The sequence below is a fragment of the Pan troglodytes genome, chromosome 8, assembly GCF_028858775.2.
Source record: "Pan troglodytes isolate AG18354 chromosome 8, NHGRI_mPanTro3-v2.0_pri, whole genome shotgun sequence".
NCBI lineage: Eukaryota > Metazoa > Chordata > Mammalia > Primates > Hominidae > Pan > Pan troglodytes.
The window spans coordinates 13,954,943-13,975,168 of record NC_072406.2 but is presented as its reverse complement, the minus strand read 5'-3'; the positions used below and the strand labels follow the sequence as shown (position 1 = coordinate 13,975,168).

Below are 20,226 nucleotides of genomic sequence, written 5' to 3'. Positions count from 1 at the left end.
AAAAGAAATGAGTTACCAACCCATGAAAAGACATGCAGGAACCTTAAATGCTTATTGCTAAGTGAAAGAAGCCAATATGAAAAGGCTACATGCTGTAGGATTCCAACTCTGACATTCTGAAGGCAAAACTATAAGTGAAGGTAATTTTTTAAAAAATCAGTGGCTGCCAAGGCTGAGGAGAGGGAGGGATGAATAGGTGGAGCACAGAGGTTTCTTTGGAGCAGCAGCACTACTGTGCATGATACTAAAATGATGGATCCATGTCATTATACATTTGTCCAAACCCATAGAATGTCCAAAACCGAGAGTGAACCCTAATGTAAACTGTGGATTTGGGGTGATAATGATGTGACAATGCTGACTCTTCAATTGTAATGAGTGCACCCTCTGGTGGGGGATGCTGACAGTGGAGGAGGCCACGCATGTGTGGGGGCAGAGGGATATGCAACAACTGTGCATTTTCTGCTCAACTTTGCTGTAAGCCTAAAATTGCCCTAAAAACTAACATCTAAAGATAAAATGGTTTGGTAGAGGGATAGAGAATAGATGAATATGTGATAAAACAGGAATGTAAAATGTTAATCATAAAGTTAAGTGGTGGAAATATGGGCTTTCACTAAAAAAAATCTTTCAATTTTTCTGTAGGTTTGAAAATTTTCATAATAAAATGCTGTGGAAAAATAAATGTTGATATCATGAGTTTCTGCCATCCAGGACATCCATGACATCCAGGTGGCAGAGTCTGGGGATCTGCACAGAAGTTGGCTCAAAGAGAAAATTTAGAAAGTGGCCAGCATGTATTTCATAGGGTGCAAATTCAAATTCCTGCAAGAGTTCCGGCGGTTAAGGATGGTGCTGACCTGGTCCTGGCGCAGGTATCTAGACAGGGTGGCCCCTCTGCAGCTCCACCAGTTGCAATGTGGAGATGCTGGCCCAGTTTTGTCTGGTATTCTAATATTTGCAAGAAAAGTCAAAAATCTGAATTTTAAACCTTTTGCTTCATAAATGTTGGTAACATTTAAATATTAGTTTAAAAAAATACCAGAGACTATGTCTGAAGGCACCCTTGGGTGTGGTCTTTGGGGTCTGGTAAGGCTCTTTCCTTACAAAATCAGCAGGGAGGATCGCCTCACCGGCCACTCATTCAGGAGAGCTGCCCCAGCCCCACCAGTCGCTCACTCAGGAGAGCTGCCCAGGCCCCACCAGTCGCTCACTCAGGAGAGCTGCCCCGGCCCCTCCGGTCACCACTCAGGAGAACTGCCCGGGCCTCTCCAGTCACTCACTCAGGAGAATTGCCACGGTCCCACCAGTCGCTCACTCAGGAGAGCTGCCCGGGCCCTCCAGTCACTCACTCAGGAGAATTGCCACGGTCCCACCAGTCGCTCACTCAGGAGAGCTGCCCGGGCCCCTCCGGTCACTCACTCAGAAGAATTGTCCGGGCCTCACCGGTCGCTCACTCAGGAGAGCTGCCCCGGCCCCTCCGGTCACCACTCAGGAGAATTGCCACAGTCCCACCGGTCGCTCACTCAGGAGAGGTGCCCGGGCCCCACCGGTCGCTCACTCAGGAGAGCTGCCCCGGCCCCTCCGGTCGCTCACTCAGGAGAATTGTCCGGGCCTCACCGGTCTCTCACTCAGGAGAGCTGCCCCGGCCCCTCCGGTCACCACTCAGGAGAATTGCCACAGTCCCACCGGTCGCTCACTCAGGAGAGGTGCCCGGGCCCCACCGGTCGCTCACTCAGGAGAGCTGCCCCGGCCCCTCCGGTCGCTCACTCAGGAGAATTGCCACAGTCCCACCGGTCGCTCACTCAGGAGAGCTGCCCCGGCCCCTCCGGTCGCTCACTCAGGAGAGGTGCCCGGGCCCCACCGGTCGCTCACTCAGGAGAGCTGCCCGGGCCCCTCCGGTCACTCAGGAGAATTGCCACAGTCCCACCCCAGTCGCTCACTCACGAGGGCTGCGCTAGTCATGCACTGTTTTCTGACAGCGTTGAACCCACTCTCCAGAGCATCCAGTCATTTACAGAGCTACTGGAAGAGACACCATTTTAAATGGATTCTTCATCCCACAGGCAGTGGTTACTTGGATGGAATATTGTGGGGTTCCTCTTTCCTGGCACATTTGGAAATCTTTGAAATACAGAACATAACCACGAACTAGAAAATTAACAGGAAATACATACTGCTTCCCAAATACATCAAACATGGAGTGAGTTCCTTGCAGTGGATACTGACGATTCCTGGGCAATCTCTATTGCAGGCCTGCTGTGTCGCCCACGGTCGGCATTTCACCCTTTCCTGAAGTAGCCATGCGAGAACTGGAGATACCTTCAGTGCCTGCTGGAGGGGCCTAACCCAGAAAGGGCAACAGTGTGGTCCTCCCTTGTTCAGAGTGGGCTCAAGTCCATATGTGACTTCAAAAGATGCTGCAAAACCATGGAGTGAAGCTAAAAGTAACAACGCAAGCACAAGACTTCAGCTAAAAAATGAAAAGAAAGAAATGGAAGCACAACGCTGCTTCAGCCTGTTTTAGTTTGGGCAAGGAATATCATTAATCAGTCCCTCAAGACATCTTAGCTGTTGGTAAGAAAATAACAGCTTTCATAAACAAACTTATCTACAAGGAGAGAAATGTAAAGCCAGAGGCTGGGAGCGTCGTTCAATGATTCCGTTGCTGAGGAGAGCATGTGACCTGGGACAGACAGCCACAGCAGAAAGGCAGGAAAGAGAAGAAAATCTGTGGTGGCTGGGAGGAGAGGTTTGCTGAGAGCCTTGCCACCAGGACACCCTGGCCTCATGGAAAGGTACCAAGCCCCGCACCACCCAGCCCCATTCTCTGTTTTCACATGGGCTGGAAAAGGGAAGCCTGACATAGGAGCTGTCTGAGCACCCGCGGCTGCATCTGATGGCACTGAATTAGGATAATTAATCATCCCCATGCATTTCCCAAACAGAGGCACATTTCAACCACTCCAGATGATGATGTTTTAAATTTAAGTTCAATTTTACATTTGAAAAATACACATTCCGTTCTTGAGAAAAAAAAAAAAACAGAAAATAACTGTAAAGTAACTGTACAATGTTTCATAAAGATAAAGGGCTATGAAACATGGTTTCATTCTGGTAAAGATGACTTTTATGTTTTTGTGACTATTTTTCCTAATGTTTTCACTTAAAAACAATAGCAACAATAACAACAACCAAAAAACAAACAAAAAAAAACACACGTGTCACCTATTTTAAAAGTTCCCATCTATGCAGTTAGATATGGAAATGTAATTTTGAAACTTCGATTTAAATCAAAGATCTCAGCTTCCACCTTCAGTGAAAAAAGAAGAACAAAGTAAGCTCAAAAGTAATGAGAAGAAAGGAAATAATAAAAATCAGGGCAGAAAACAATAAAATACCACACGAAATAGAAAAATCAATGAACCAACATTTTGTTCATTAACAGTATCAATCAACTGATAGACCTTCAGCCAGATTAATCAGGAAACAAAGGAAGACATAATTACCAATATCAGGAATGAGAGAGGTGACATTATTATAGATTCTACAGATATTAAAGGAAGAGAATGGAATAATATGAACAACTTTATGCCAATAAATTCAATAGTTTAGGTGAAATGAAGGAATTCCTTGAAAAACATAAGCTGTCAACATTTAACTCAAGTAGAAATCAATAACCTGAATATCCCCATATCTAATACATTTAACTTATAGTTTAAAACCTTTTCACAAAGAAAACTCCATATCCATATTGCTTCACTCATGAATTCTACCAAACATTTAAGGTAAAAATAATACCAATTCTACACAAACTCTTTCAGAAAACTGAAGAATAGGGAAAGCTTTCCAACTCTATGAGGCCTGCATTATGCTGATATTAAAATCAGACAGAGACTTCAGAAGAAAACTGCAGCCCAGTCTCTCTCATGAACATAGACACAAAAATCCTTAACAAAATAATTGTAAATCAAATGCAACAATATAAAAATAGTACAGTATGACAAAACTGGGTTTATCTTCAAAAATGCAAGGTTAACATTCATAAATCCATTAATGTAAATCATATTAACAACCTATAAAAGAAAAACCATATGGCTATCTCAATAAACACCAAAAAAATCGGAAAAAATATCCTACATCCATTTCTGTTAATAACTCTTCAGCAATCAGTGAAGAGAACTCCTTCAACTTGATGAACATCTGTGGAAAACATAGAGCTAATATCCTAATTAATGGTGATATACTGAGTGCTTTCTCTTTCAGATCAGGAACAACATGGAGTTCACCTTCTCCACTTTGGTCATACATTGTATTAAGGGTTCTCACCATCACAGCACATCAAAGTAAGAAAATAAGCCAACTGCTCCTATCCCAAGGTAGAAAATCTGACAGAACTTGTGCTAAAAGTGATTATAACTAACTGGTAAATTTTTTTCAAACTGCAGGATACAGATAAATGCACATATTTCCTGTTTTTGTCTCGGAAACTATTTCTCCCTCACTTTTGCAGGACAATTCTCTGGACACAAAATTCTTTATTGATGGTCATTTCTTTCCAGACTTTAAACATTTCACTCCATTCTCTTCTTAGCTGCATTGGTTCCTGACATCTGATGTCATTATTATCGTTCCTCCATAGATAAAGTATTTTTGCCCTGAAGTCTTTCAAGATTTTCTTTTTGTCTTTGGTTTTCTGCAGTTTGAATATAATGTGCCTAAGTGTTGACCAAGTCTCTTGGTATTTATCTATTTGGTATTTATTCCCTGAGCTTTCTTGATTTGTAGTCTGGTTTTTCCCATTAATTTTGGAAAGGTTTCAACTATTACTTTACATCTTTCACCTCATCCTTTCTCTTTCTCCTCCTGGTATTCCCAAACACACATTATATCTTTTGTGATTGTGCCACAAATCTTGGATACCATTCTGCCTTTTTCATTCTTTTTTCACTTTGCTTTTCAGTTTGAGTGGTTTCTATTGACCTGTCTTGAAGTTCACTGATGCTTTTCTCAGCCATGTGTAGTCTGCTAAAAGCCAATCAAAAGCATTCTCCATTTCTATTACAGTGTTTTCTATTTCTAGTATTTTTATTCTTAGGATTTCCATTTATCTGCCTACATTACCCAACTGTTCTTGCTTGTTGTTCACTTTTCCCACTTGAGCCCTTGGCATACTCATCATAGGTGTTTTTAAATTCATGTCTGCTAATTCTAGTGTCTCTGCCATATCTGAGTCTGGTCTGATATTCTGTCTCTTCAGATTGTGTTTTGACTTTTGGCATGCCTTCTCATCTTCAGCTGAAAGCTAAACATGATGTATTCAGCAGAAGGCACTGAGGTAAGCAGGCCTTTGGTGTGAGGTTTTATGCCTCTGTCTAGGAGGGAGGCTGGGCTCATTGTCTGCTGTAGCTGCAAGTCTCCAATCTCCTCTGGTGTCTTTGCTTTTCTCTCCCGTTGTCTTGATTTCCCTTGAAACTCCTTCTTAAGTAGAGTCAGAGCTGTGGCCCCCTTGACTGTCCTTATTCAGGAGCTCTGTAGTTGTGAGGCCAGGTGGAAGAGGGGAGGGGAGGGGAGGGGAAGGGGAGGGGAGGAAAAAGGAAGGCAGGGGAGGGAAAGGGGAGGGGAGGGGTCTGTAGTCCCATGATTTGGTCTTGTGTTTTCAGGGGGCCTGCACACATCTGTGGCTGTGACCTTCACAAATGATCCTCAAGGTACTGCCCCCTGAGACAGGAAGGCTAAGAGGCTGGAGCCAAGTGATTTTCCCTCCCCCCAGGTCAGATGTGCTGGTGAAGGCCTTGCCCTTGCAGAGTGGGTCTGTAGGGAGAAAGCTCTAGCTGAATTCACAGTCACCTTCCCTCCCCTCACCACACTGGAGGGGATCCGTCTCCCGTCTTCACCATAGGAACTTGGTGGTGCTCCTGGAAAGAGAACCCATGAAACTGAGGCAGCCAGCAGACCAGACATCTGGGAGCCCTCAGTCCGCAGCCAGCCCCAGCCTCTGTCAATGCCTCCATGGCCCCATGTGGGGTCCTGACCCATTTCTGGCTCCAGCAGCTGCTCTTCCGGAAGCCATCATTCTCTGTATCTGCCTGTTTCTCCGGTTTTGGGTCACCAGTTTGCCCTGTGACCACAACTCTCTGTTGTGATCTAAGAAAAATCACTGTTTTCTGTTTTTTGCCTTTTTATGGTGAGGGAGACAGAAACGACTTCCAAGCTCTTTCACATGTTGGAATGGAAACCAGAGGTCTCCAGAATGGTCACACTGGGAAAGGTATGGCAGGCTCTCAAAGTTCAAAATCAGCATTTACAGGAATTCGCCCAGGAGAATGAAAACATGTCACCACAGAGACTTGCACACAAGTGTTCATACCAGCTTTATTTGAAATAGCCAAAAACTGGAAACAATCTAAATGTCCATCGGCAGGTAAACAGATGAATGTGGTTTATCCACATGACAAAATCCTACTCACAATGAGAAGAAATAGATTGGGATATGCAATAAAATTAATCTTTCAAAATAATTTTTCTAAGTGAAAGAAACCAAAAAATACATACTGTATAACTGCATTTATACAAAATTATAGAAAATGCAAATTAATCTCTAGTGACAGAAGGTAGACCAGTGTTTCCCCAAGGGTGGAGTGGGGGTGAAGAGGGGCAGTGCAGGGAACAGGGAAGGGCCCGGGTGACTTCCCTGGGGGATTGTGCATGATTTCGGTTGTGGGGATGATTTCATGGTAAATGCCTGTCAAAGGAAATCACGTTTTATACCTTAAATATGTCTGGTGTGTTGTCTGTTACACCAGAATACCAGAACAAAGCTGTTTCAAAAGAGAGGAAAACTAAAATTAGCTCCTTCAGACAGGGAGTGGTCAGAGAACATACACAATTAATTTTATTACTGAAAAAGAAAGAAAATAAAGTTTATCAGTAGAACGTTTTTGTATTATGGAGCTAGAAAACTCCATAATACTTCAGGAGCTATAAAACTTTTGTAATGCATATGCATTATAGAAAATGATTATATGTTTAGCCAATATTCTAGAACTTATCCACCTATGCAATGAAATGCTGTTTTCCCAAAACACAGACTGAAAATAAAAATTTTTATTCCAATATGTGGCCATTGCTCAATAACCATTTTTGGACTGTCTCCTGGATTTGAAATGATTTTCAGTCCCAGTTTATGAGCAACATTAGAAAACTACTTTTATTGTTTTATGATCACACCTGGCAAATGAAATCCTTATTACATTTCCTACTTTAAAGCTGGGATTTCTAAAATGTATTTGAAAGCAGCCCAGTTTTGACACAGTGTAACACACTGCCTTTCAACAACTTCCTCAGTGACCATTTTCTCAAGGACATTATCTTGGAGCAAAATTGGCTTTGTGTTTCCTCCTATGAAATGTGCACACTGCCTGAATATCAGATAGCTTAGAATAATAAAACTACATGTTTATAAATGGAAAAAGTACTAATATGTGAAGTGAATAAAATATGGCTCTTCAATGATGAGTTTAAAACTGATGCTATCAAAAAATATTGGTATAAATCCCCCATCTTATCAGCACTCACTTTATCCATCTTTGGAATAACACACACTTTCTCTTTAGAATTTCTTACTCTTTTAATTATATAATATTAGGTACACTGAAGGAATAGTATAAAAAATTCCTTCTAATTGTAAAGTATTATAAAGTATGAATACTCAGATTGCTTGAGCCCAGGAGTTCAAGACCAGCCTGGGCAACATGGCGAAACCCTGACTCTACAAAAACATACAAAAATTACCCAGGTGTGGTGGCATGCATCTGTAGTCCCAGCTACTAGGGAGGCTGATGTGGGAGGATCAATTGAGCCCAGGAGGTCGAGGCTGCAGTGAGCCATGATTGAGCCCGTGCACTCCAGCCTGGGTGACACAGTGAGACACTGTCTCAAAAAAAAAAAAGAAAAAAAAAAAAAAAAAAAAAAAAAACATGTTCCCACCATCCAAATTAAGAACCAAACACTGCCAATTCTGAGCTCTTCCCAATCCTACCCTCTGCCCCCCACCAAAATATGTGACCACGGATTAGACAGACGGACTGGCAGACGTGGTTTGGTTTTGCTTGTTTTTGTACTTTATGAAAATGGTTTCATATGTCTGTGGTCTTCAGTGCCTATGTTTTCATTCCACATTATGTTCCTAAGATCAAGGATTGCGTGTAGCATGGTGTTCTCCGATTTTACCGCTCTGTGCTAACTCTGTGTAGATTTGCCAGTTTACCCCTGTGGATGTTCGTGTTGTTTCTAGTTTGATGCTATCACGCTGCACAGTCTCCCAACACATGTTCAAGTTCTTTAGAACAGTGGTTCTCAAACTGGACAGCAGAATCCCACATGAGAGCATGTTTATTATAAAAGGCAGGTCACCATTCCCCAGAGATTCTGAGTCAGTAGCTTCTAGAGACCCAGAGGTCTCCATTTTAACAAACACTCAAGACGATTCTAATGCAAATGCTCTAGACATTACAGCATAATCAACCGTATTCTAAACACACACCTAGTGTGCTGGGCACAGAGGTATGCACACAGCCAGACTTCCAAGATAATGTTTCCAAAGTTGCTCTATTACTTTAGGCCCCAACCAACAGGGTGCAAAGTTCCAGTAGTCTATATATGCTCCACAGATTTTCCCTCCAATCTAATGACTGTGAAATGGCATTTCATTTTGGCCTTAATTTTCAAGTTCTCAATTTCTGTATTTTGTTATTGGCTACTCATATTTTCTCTTTTGTTACATACCTATTCAGGTCTGCTGTTCAATTTCCAATTCTCCTATAGATATATAAAATCTTATTTTGTTCACTATCCTGGATAGCAGTCCTTTGTGAATTATATATGTTGCAACTACCACTTGTGGTTTATCATTTCACCCTAACGGTGTCTTATAATGAACAGAATCTTTTAATTTTAATGTAGCTGAATTCATCCATCTTTTCTAGTATGCTTAATGCATTTTTAAAGAACTTTAATAAATCTAAAGTTATAAAAAAAATTTTAATTTTGATGTCTCTCCTTTAAAATTTAACAGTTAATGCTGGAATTCATTTTTGTTTGGTGTGAGGTATGGATCCAAATAGATTACTTCATTTCATGTGGAAAACAAACAGTACTAGAACCATTAACTAAATAGGTCACTGTATTAGTCAGGGTTCTCCAGAGAAACAGAACCAATAGGATGTATATAGATACACAAAGACTTGTGATGAGGGACTGGCTCATGTGATTATGGAGGCTGAGAAGTCCTGCAGTCTGTCATCTGCAAACTACAGGCCCAAGAGAGCTAGTGGTGGTGTTCCAGGCTAAGTCTGAAGGCCTGAGACTCTCCCACCCCCAATCAATCATGCCTAGACAGGGTGTCACATACCAGGGCATGACCACTCCGACAGCATCCATGTGAGAGGTAGACGTGGTGCCCAGGTGAGAGGGAGGCAGAGTCTGTGGAGTGGGGGGGGGGGGGGGGGGGCAAGGTGCTCATCAGCATGGGTGACAGATGAACTTAGCTAAGATAATGATGTCTCCAAGTTGTGACTGACATTTCCTAACTCATCATCAACTCTTTAAGGGGAAAATCCTGATCATATATTTTAGGTTGTCGGTGCTTGAAACATCTTTTGAGTACACTAAGAAATGCCTGCACAGTCAATACCTTTCCTATTCTGAACTGTAGAATGAAGAACACTTCTTTCCAGCAAGAACTGCCTGTTCTAACCCTTAGATCTCAATCCATCCTCTTTCTCCATCCTACTGCCAACAACAGCCCGGGCAACCAACATCCTTCACCTGGATGACTGGGCAGTCTCCCCACTTCTGATATTCACCCTTTCAGGTGCAGAGGATGAAATCCACACTCTTCCCCAGAGCTTCTGGGTGAGACGGTGCCTGCATGTCACCCCAGCCCCCCGGGGCCACCACATTTCACCTGCACTCTGGTCACACTCTGATCTCAGCACCTGAAGTGTGCCAAGCTCACCTTGTTTTTGCTTATGGCACTCTGCTCACTGGAAACTCTCCCCACCACTTCCTGGTGCCTTGACTAACCTCAGAGAAGCCTCCATGACCAGATACCCAAGGCAGCTCCTCACTATTCTCCACTTGGCCCACAAACCAACAGGCCCCAGGAAACTCTAGCTTGACTTCCACACAGAGCTCCTGCATCTCCAAAGACCTGCTTAGTTCATTTTCATTTTGACCAAAAGCTGCTTAATAAAAGATATTCTACTAAAATTAATTTTAAATTACACAAGACTTTTGGCCAGGCGCGGTGGCTCAAGCCTATAATCCTAGCACTTTGGGAGGCAAAGGTGAGCAACTGCTTGAGCTTAGAAGTTCGAGACCAGCCTAGACAACACAGTGAGACCCTGTCGCAAAAAAAATTTTTTTAATTAAAAAAAAAAAAAAATCACACAAGACTTTTGGCTAATTTCATTTTCAGCTTCTTCCCACTATACGATGAATTGTATATGTTACATATAATAAATTCAGGTGTTCCCAAATTTTAGCATAGTTTTTTAAATTCTAAGTTATTAGGGAAAAACAGTAAACCTATGGATAGTAAGGGAGACCAGTGCCCTGGCGTTTTGGTGAAATCACAGCAATGTGTAAGCATTTCTATCTGGATTCTTGATACTAATAGAGCATGAACTTTTAAATTCACTGAAGATGTAACATTATGAAATTTAGACAATAATCGCAGGCTATTGAGGAGGAAGGTGAGAAAGTTAAGTAACCAGTGGAGAAATGGTCTGCCTTTCTGGGTGTGAAGATACTCCCAGCGCCAATGCAGCTTAGGCAGTGGCCTCGCCAGTGTGAAGGAGCCACTTTCTGCTCAAGCAAGAACCCTCCCAGACTCTCCACTTGCTGAGACCGCAGCAGCCTCAGCCTCAGCCACAGCCACGGCCACAGCCCTGGTCTCAGCCTCGGCCACAGCCTCAACCAAAGCCTCCGCCCCAGCCTCAGCCCCAACCTAGGCCTCAGCCTCAGCCACAGCCACAGCACCAGTCCTGGTCTCAGCCTCGGCCTCAGCCTCAGCCTCCACGCGTGGGTCAGACATGGCCGTGCACCAGGAGCCCCCAGGAGCCACTCCCAGTCTGGTTTGCATTCTCCCACAGAAAATGGCACCTACTTTCTGTAACTCTATTTTTTTTTAACTTTCAAACAAGCTTACTGCAATGAGAACAGTATGAGCATTTTATTATACTGAGGAACTTTACCAAAAATTATGTCAAACTGTTAACGCTTTTGGAAGTTTTCGGGGTCCTGATGAGGGATGAAGCAACATAATTATGTATTGTTTAATGTTAGCATAAGAGATAGACACAAAACACAACTGACTTTTTAAGTCTAAAAATTTTTCGAGTGACCAGTATTATATTTGTTCAATTTCTAGGTCATCGTGATGTTTATATAGTCATTCACAATGTTTCACCAAAGCAAAACATGAAAAACTATAAAAATAATAAGACTCCCAATAACACAAAGCTTTTATAATAGTAATTATGGAACATGGACATTTTAATGAATTTCATATTGCAATGAAGACAGTCAACACTTAGAGACAATTATATCGATACAATAAAAACTGATTCCACGGAACACTTATAAATGCATACATTTTCCTCCAAAGAAACATGTTTTTCACAGATTTAAGAAACAAATGATTTACATAGGATTCTTCAGATTCCAAAATATGTACAGTGTTTTTGTCTCTACAGAAACTGATGAGCAGTGGTTGAAAAAGTTGCTTTGCCCAACGGCATGGCTCTTATGAAATTCTGTATCATATACAGTTTTCAGTAACCACACATTTTCCGTCTATCATTAAATGAAATTCTGGACACATCAGCATACAGGACAAAACTGTTCCCACTTCCAAACACTGTTTCAGACGAGATCACGTGTGGTTGACAGTATGACTTAATTTAGCCACACACACGTGCGCACACACACACACACACACCATCCCCGATCTTGTTTGTGACTCCTGATCACCACGCTGCAGCAGCAGTGGATGAGCTCACATTAGAAGACGACACAGCAGCGAACAGCAAGGTGCCCCGGCTCCTGAGAGCTCTGCCTGAGCACCACAGGGCTGCGCCCCCAAGGACATGCAGGAGTCCAGTTTCTGAGGTCCCTCCAGTTTGCCAGACAAGGTGAGCAGCTGTGGCAGTAAAGGGCACCAGTGTGCCTGGAACTCAGTGGCCACTAGGAATATTGACTTTTAAAAGCTTCAAAAATGTTTAATCTGGCAGAGATCTGGTTCTTAAGTTTGATTTGGCTATTTGCAGCCATTTTTCAATGTTCCTAACCATCATCCTAAGACACCCAGACTTTCAAATTAAACTCCAAGGAACCCAAGCAGGTGGCCTGTGCAGTGGCCCTGGAAGCTGCCCTGGGCTCAGACCTTTGTATGTGCAGTGTGGGAGGCTCTGGCAATTGGACCTCCAGCCAAGAGAAAAAGTGAGGCCCCAGCAACATCTGGACACAGCACAGCCCTGCATCAGGCAAGTTCGCTCAGGACAGCAGGAGCTGAAACCTGAGATTCTAATCAACCAGAGGGACCAGGTGGACTCCATTCTCAGAACAGTGCAGTCAGGAAATAATGTCGGACAAAAACACAACACATTTTTTATTTGTAAAATCAAAATGACTGAAATATTTGCTGTTTGTCCCTTAGCCACGTCAGATCCATCTGAGGTGGTTATGGGTTTTTCTTGGGCCCGGGGCTGTCAGTCATTTCAGGGTCATTCTAGATGACTTAGATTCGAAGCTCCTTGGACCAGCTCCTGAAGACCCAAGTAGGGAGGTGCCTCTCATCCCTGGCGAGCTGCACCAAAGGACGGGTCCAAAAGTCCCACGTCCTACTGCACCTGCACCTACCGGTCCCCAGATGGGTTCCCTCCTACCTCACCGTAAAACAGGGCAAAACACAAAGACCTGGGGATGTCACATGACAGCTGTAAATATTACCTTCCTGTGTCTCTCCAAGTGGTGAGCCTCCAGGTGGACGTATTGAAAGGACTGAATATACAAGACGCAGGAAATGAGAGCCTCTTTATCAAAACTGTAACTCAGCAAGAAACATTAACGTACAGATACCAGGTGAGCAGTAATTTCCAAGAAGGCAAGAACACCAGGCTCCCTCAGCAGTGGCGGGACTGGCACTGAGAGGCGTCCCCACCACGGGACCTGGAAGTGTCTCGTCACCGGGGCCTGCTGGCTGCGGCCGTCAGCTTGTGCGCCTAAGTGGAGAGCCTACACCTTCAGGACACGTCGGTGTGACTGTCTTTCCTGCCTTCTGAACTGAACTCAGTATTCCAGCTATAAACCAAAGTGCTCCAGCCAGGCAACAGTGAGACCCAAAGTTTCCCAAAGACCCGTCTCTGAGGTAGTGTTGTTGGCTCTCAAACACCACCACGGGAGTGAGCCCATTCGGAAGCACACAACCGAGGTGCGGAGAATTAACTGGGCTCTGTGTGCAGGCGGCCTCTTATCAAGGTCAAGTGACATTCAGTGGACAAGTCATTTGAAACATCTAAAACCTGTTTATAACCATAGCTATAAATTAAAGTGCTTTACATTTTGCTTAATATTTGAAATCAGTGATTAGAATCCTATTTCAAAATTTGCTAGCATGAGACCTCGGGAGACTGAAATGATTTTCTATAAAAAAGCAGAAAACTTTTCTTTCCTAAAGAAACTCCAAATGGTGCAAATCCAACATCCCATGCTTTTTTTTAACTTCTAAACTCCAGGTTACCTTTGCAGAACTGTAACAGAAATTAGAGTAGAAGCTGACTACACGACAGCACATGCTGAACTTCACGCGAGGTAAACACAAAATCCTGGAGCGATCCTGCTGGTCGCCAGCCAACACAGGCAGCCCCCCAGTCTTCCCAGCACAGGCAGATACGTACAGTTACTCCAGGGAACGCAGGACTGCCGACGCCGCAACGTAATACAGAAGTTCACATTTAATTCACACAAATGTAATGCCCTACTGTTCACCTGTCCAATGTCAACAACTCACAAGCATTTCATGTGCTACATGGGAGGTGAGCTTTGCCTCTACTGCCCAGAGGACCCAATATACATACATATACAAGACAAAAGTAAAAAATATGACCACACATTTCTCTGTACATTTCATGCAAGCTGGGCACTATGTGAAAAGAACATATACAAAGCACCCTTTCCAGGGTCAAACTCTCACAAAAATGGCTGATTAATACGCAGAAAAGCCTGCACCCATCAAAGGTCTGTGCTGGCAAACAGTGAAACTAAGGACTGCCGGTGTCCTTATTTTTCTTGTAGCAATGCAGGGATGTTGATGTTCCAACCAATGGCTTGCCGGTCAAACCCACAGGTGAACAGATTGCACACGGGGTGGTCTTCACTCCATGCCGAGCAGCACACCATTCTCCTGTGGCCCTAGTGATGATCAAACAAACCAAAATCAGTGCATTATTCCCGAAAGTAAGATTTATAAGACCTCAGCGAAATGAATAACCACATCACTCAAAGTACGTAAGTTATAGGAAAACAACATGGTGTGCAGGATCAGTCCCATGGACCACCGAGCACGGACCACCAAGCATGGACCACAGATCATGGACCACCGTGCATGGGCCACAGATCACGGACTGCCGAGCACCAACCGCTGCCGAGCACGGACCACCAAGCACCCCATGGACCATAGAGCATGGACCGCCAAGCATGGACCACTGAGCAGGACCACCGAGCATGGACCGCTGAGCACGGACCGCCGAGCACGGCAGAGCCGCCAGGACGTGCAGCCAGGCCAGGATGAGTGACGCCGAGACACCAGTGAGCACAAGGGTTGGTGGAACCCGCCCCAAAAGCACTGTATGAGTCCTTCTTTAAGAAAATGAGTAAGATTACAGTCAGACAAAAAAAAAAAAAATGATCAATGTGAAATTTTTGAATAAATGAAGCTAGGAGATATTTAGAGGTAAATTAAATGATATTCACTCAAAGACCTCAAATTGCATTTTAACGAATAACTGGCTTCGGTAATAAAGGAACTAGAAAAATACATTTGGTGTCATATAAAACAAGGATAAATAAATGGCCTTTTAGGTAGATTCCTGCCATCTTCAGCAATTCCAGTTAAATATCAGCATGCTGGAAAAGTTACTGCAAAATATGTGACAGAGCAATAGCATATCGGTGTTTATGTACGTAGCAGATGCAGGCTCTTAGCCAACACTTAGAATATCTGTAAGCAGTGCCTTAGCACCCATCTGCATTTTCTAAACTACACAACAGCTCTGATACGTTGCTGTTACAGCATCAGGTACAAGAGTGAGTCAGTATTAAGTAAAGTTGACAGATTAAGAAACACTCAAAGAATGGCATAAAGTTTTCCTGCAAAATATTTACCCATAAATATGCTATTTATACATCTGGAGAGAGAACCACAATAGCTATTTATACATCTGGAAAGAGATCCACAAAAGGCCAGAAAAATAAAATAATTGTAAGAAAGACCACATAACAAAGGGTTACAAAAGGCACAAAAAAGGAAGCAGCAATGCATCCACTAACTGGAGGTAAAACCAAGGCTGTGGGCAAGAGCTCTGCACAGTGAAACTCAAGGCATTCGCTGCAGAAGTGCCAAAGAGCTTCCAGAAGAAAGCCAGCCAGGCTTTCACCTCCGGCAGAGCTCCCATGGGATTTCCATCCCTCATGTGCCCACAGCGTTGCCACCCAGGAAGCAGATGCACCCAGAAGACGCCCCATGCCGTCATGAGCCCCAGTGCACGTGACGTGCTCCAGGACGCTCAGCACGGGGCCCCATGGGCCTCCACTTCACGGGGATCCTTGAGCCCTGTGAGGCTCCACGTCACAGGGACCCTCACACTCCGTGAGCCTCCACTTCACAGAGACCCTCATGAAGGGACCCTCGTGCCCCGTGAGCCCCCACTTCATAGAGACCCTTGCGCCCCGTGAGCCTCCATGTCACAGAGACCCTCACGCAGGGACCCTCACGTCCCGTGAGCCTCCACGTCACAAGAGACCCTCATACATGTACCCTCACGACCCGTGAGCCCCCACTTCATAGGGACCCTCACGCCCCATAAGCCTCCATGTCACAGAGACCCTCACGCAGGGACCCTCACGACCCGTGAGCCCCCACTTCATAGGGACCCTCACGCCCCGTAAGCCTCCACATCACAGAGACCCTCGCGCAGGGACCCTCACGCCCAATGAGCCTGCTCTTCACAGGAACCCTGACCCCGGACCTCCTGACTCTCCACCAAGCTCGCTTTCCCAAAACTCATGCTGGGAAGTGACACCTACTCCAGCACTACAGGGAAATATTTTCAATCAGTCCCTTTCACTCCACTACTTAAAGGCTCAAATAAGTGTTTTGTTTTCTCTTTTTCAAGTCAGTCAGCTGAAGAAGTAAGGACAATATAAGTCAGTGATTTCCAGCAGGGTTCTGTGACACTGAAAACCACATTTATTTATCTGAAGAGGTGTTACAAGTTCTAAATAAAGTTAAATCACATTCATTAATCTTAAAAATAAATCTATTTCACATACCACTTTAGGAGGGAATAAACCCAGGCACAACAGAATCCTACAACATCAACAAAGTTGAATGTTCACAGATAACTGAAAATAAAACTGTCTACACAGAATTAAGGCCAAGAAAAACCATTCAGAATTCCGTTTTTCTGAGGGAAAATACTCTCAAAGTAATAAAGTCATAGTTCACAGTCATAAACAAATAGTTTTCATGAATTTGTGTTTCAAAATGCAAACTTTACATGCTGCACAGAAATTTTAAAATCCGCATGGGCACGCTGAAAAGAGAACATTCTACTGTGTCTAAGATGCACCTGAGAGGACACATGAGTGATGCTCAGCTGTTAACAAAACATGAAAAGCTTCCCCAGGACAAGCAATTTATGGCTGTGTTAGGGGTTGTGAAGCATATTTTAGTCACTCTAATTTCATGAAATTTTTCTACTCCACTATTTTGATGTGTATCGAGGAGTAAAAACTCAATAATTAACTTCAAACAGTGCACTCTCATGCCAGGAAGGGGACTGAAGAGACACCTGGTCTCAGGGAAGCTCATTTCCAGAAAGTCTGTGCTACCTGAAGAAAAGGTGTTGCTGCGCTGAGAGAACCCCCACTTTCGCACGTGCCTCCCTGACCACCTGGACTGCCTGCAGGTTCTGAGGCTCACACCCCGTGCAGAGCAGCTGCGGCCCACGAGCCACGAGCTGGTGTCCACAGAAGGAGCCACAGAGGCACTGAGGGGGCCACCCAAGCTGCCGGCAGGCGTGTGGCCCTGTGCAGCCACAGGAGGCCTCGGGGAACAAATCCATTTACTCACACAGGTATCCAGACAGTCCTCCAACAAAATCAAAAGAAGACAGGAAAGAGGGATCCTCTGGGGGGGGCCTCCATTACACACAAGGCTGGGCAGACGCTGCCTCGACCACGGGGAGTTTCTTTTTTTTTTTTTTGAGACGGAGTCTCGCTCTGTCGCCCAGGCTGGAGTGCAGTGGTGCGATCTCAGCTCACTGCAAGCTCCGCCTCCTGGGTTCACGCCATTCTCCTGCCTCAGCCTCCCGAGTAGCTGGGACTACAGACGCCCGCCACCACGCCTGGCTGATTTTTTTGTATTTTTATTAGAGACAGGGTTTCACTGTGTTAGTCAGGATGGTCTCGATCTCCTGACCTCGTGATCTGCCCACCTCAGCCTCCCAAAGTGCTACGATTACAGGCGTGAGCCACTGCGACCAGCCACTGACCCCGGGGAGTTTCTGTGCATCGCAGCTGACCCTGTGACCTCCCAGGGGAGAGCCAACAGCAAACGCCACCCACATTACAGTGAGGCCCGGCTGCAGAGCACAGCAGAGCCGCCAGGGAATCTGAACACGGGCCCCCAGGCCCCCTGGGCCTCTGCATCTGTGCGGGTGCCATGGAGTCTCGATTCTCTTTGCGCCTTCCAGGCAACCAGGACGGGTGGGCTGAACAGCACATAGCGAGAAACTCCCTCCGCCGTCTTCTGAAGTTAGCAAGGAGCAACCCTTCACTAACAAGAAACTAACATTTAAATATATTTCTTCCTGTGGCAACAGCCTGCCATAGAAACGTGTTCTTCTGGCTGGAGGTGGAAGAGGTCCCACCTTAAAGACCCCCAGCCTACAACCAACCCAGCTTCTACCTGGCCACAACGCCCACTCAACACTTCCAATCTGCACAGACACAACTGCAGACATCTAAGACGGCTTCCCCACAGAGCCACCACCACTAACACGTGCACCAAAGAGCTCGTTCCGCGTGCCTGTGAAACAGAGGAGCTGCATGTTTTCTTTATTTGTAAACTGAAAAGCCGATCATGGTATTAAGAACACTGGGCTGGGCACGGTGGCTCACGCCTGTAATTCTAGCACTTTGGGAGGCGGAGGAGGGCAGATCACCTGAGGTCAGGAGTTCAAGACCAGCCTGACTAACTAACCAGCCTGACTAACAAAATTAGCCAGGCGTGGTGGCGCATGCCTGTAATCTCAGCTACTCGGGAGATTGAGGCTGAGGCTGAGGCAGAAGAATTGCTTGAACCCGGGAGACAGAGGTTGCCGTGAGATCATGCCACTGCACTCCAGCCTGGGCAACAAGAGCAAAACTCTGTCTCAAAAAAAAAAAAACACTGAAGTAGGTGTGGAATAACTTGAGTGTACAACTCTACTTCTTCAATTTTAAATTTTATGAACTCTACAGCTCAAGCATTTCCAAGGAAAACTTAGCATGCAAAGACTTAGTAAGAAAATGAGAATGTAAAATATCTCTACCCGTCCTCCTCCACCGTGCCCTGCATATGTTCACCGACCGTGCTGTTACCTGTCGGCTGCTCCGGGGAAGCCGCGCCAGGCGCACTCCTGACATATCAAACAGTCTCACTTGTCGGTTGTCATGGGGGAGGGCTATGATTTTTTGGCCGACACATACATTGATCCTGCAAAGAAGAGGGAAAAGTGGGTTGTGCATGAAACAGTGACACTGTAAGTTTTTGAGTTGACAGATAATGAAGCAGGAGGTTCCATATTATTCACATTTCAAGGCTGACTACATGAACACACTGCGTGTACCACCTGCTTACGGTATTCAAAAGAGACCAAGTTACTCACACGTAGCTACAAGATCACACAGACCCCATGCACATACACACAATACACACACACACACTGCTCAATGGTAGAACCAGACCCACCCAGACACAAGACCAATCCTCACAAGAAGTCAAGAGAAGCCCTGCATGTCTGCCACCAACGGGTCATTCTCATTCTTACAAATCTCACTGATCCAACCTGGTTTTAGGCTAAGTTAGTTTAACTTTTCATGGAATACTGAAACTGCATTAGAGGACAAAGGAGCCTAAACCATTGTTCCCGGGGTTCTATCAATTAAACCTCCATGAATAAAACATGAAATCACAATCAATCCTTTCACATCAAACTGAGCCACTTACTTAACCAACAGTTTGACTTTACCTGTTAATGGCAGAGTCCGTGCGAATAGTTGCAATGGGGGATCTCATATTTTTCAAGTCCCAGACTTTCACCGTGCGGTCATCGCTGCCTGAAACCACGTTGTCTCCCACGGTGAACACGGCAGAAGTCACAGTGCTATGAACAAAGGGCACAGAGTCAGATGCAACAGCAGGTGCAGGACGTGACACCACACCCCACACACAACCCTGACCAAGTGGGTGGGAAGGAGGTCGGAGAAGCGCAAACTCACAGCTCTCTCCTCTGCAAACTGCTCCCGCCTCCCAAAGCCTCTCCACCAGTGCAAGAAAAGGACAACTGATTTCTTCCCAGTGGATCAGAAACACACAGTCCATTCTACTCTATTCCACATCTCCAGGCAACGGAACGAAGAGAGGTTACAGAAAGTAGGGTTGGACAGAACATGCCCAAATGTCTACACATCTGGGTCTATAGCAGAGAATTTAAAAAATCCATTCCAACAACTGTCAATCAATGTAATCATAACATATCTTGGTCTATAGCAGAGAATTTAAAAGAAATCCACTCCAACAACAAGTCTCAATCAATGTAATCATAACACAGGAGTTAAGAGAAAAACACTCTGACAACAATTCAAACACGGACAAAGGACTTGGATCAACATTTTCCC

At 44.8% G+C, this 20,226-nt stretch overlaps 2 protein-coding genes across 14 annotated transcripts in view; one reads left to right on the top strand and one right to left on the bottom strand.

Moving 5' to 3' along the window:
• WDR37 (WD repeat domain 37) overlaps window positions 1-20,226 on the bottom strand; it is a 215,128-nt gene that overhangs the window by 127,550 nt on the left and 67,352 nt on the right. For 7 of the 13 annotated variants that reach the window (XM_063781290.1, XM_054660644.2, XM_001138069.7 and 4 more), the window contains 3 exons: window positions 19,578-19,712; window positions 18,928-19,042; window positions 11,528-14,475 (listed from right to left, as the gene is read on the bottom strand). In XM_063781290.1, coding sequence (XP_063637360.1) covers window positions 14,344-14,475; window positions 18,928-19,042; window positions 19,578-19,712 — 382 coding nt within the window. In that variant the 3' untranslated portion in view covers window positions 11,528-14,343. Of the gene's footprint in view, window positions 1-11,527; window positions 14,476-18,927; window positions 19,043-19,577; window positions 19,713-20,226 lie in introns of those variants that run through there. The other 6 variants (XM_016962540.3, XM_054660641.2, XM_063781291.1 and 3 more) reach the window with 2 other exon arrangements.
• Window positions 796-7,441, top strand: LOC129136236 (rho GTPase-activating protein 17-like). The gene is made up of 5 exons (XM_063781241.1): window positions 796-946; window positions 1,116-2,798; window positions 4,267-4,346; window positions 5,261-5,338; window positions 5,664-7,441. The coding sequence occupies exons 1-2, from the start codon at window positions 796-798 to the stop codon at window positions 2,153-2,155; spliced, it is 1,191 nt and encodes a 396-aa protein (XP_063637311.1). The 3' UTR covers window positions 2,156-2,798; window positions 4,267-4,346; window positions 5,261-5,338; window positions 5,664-7,441.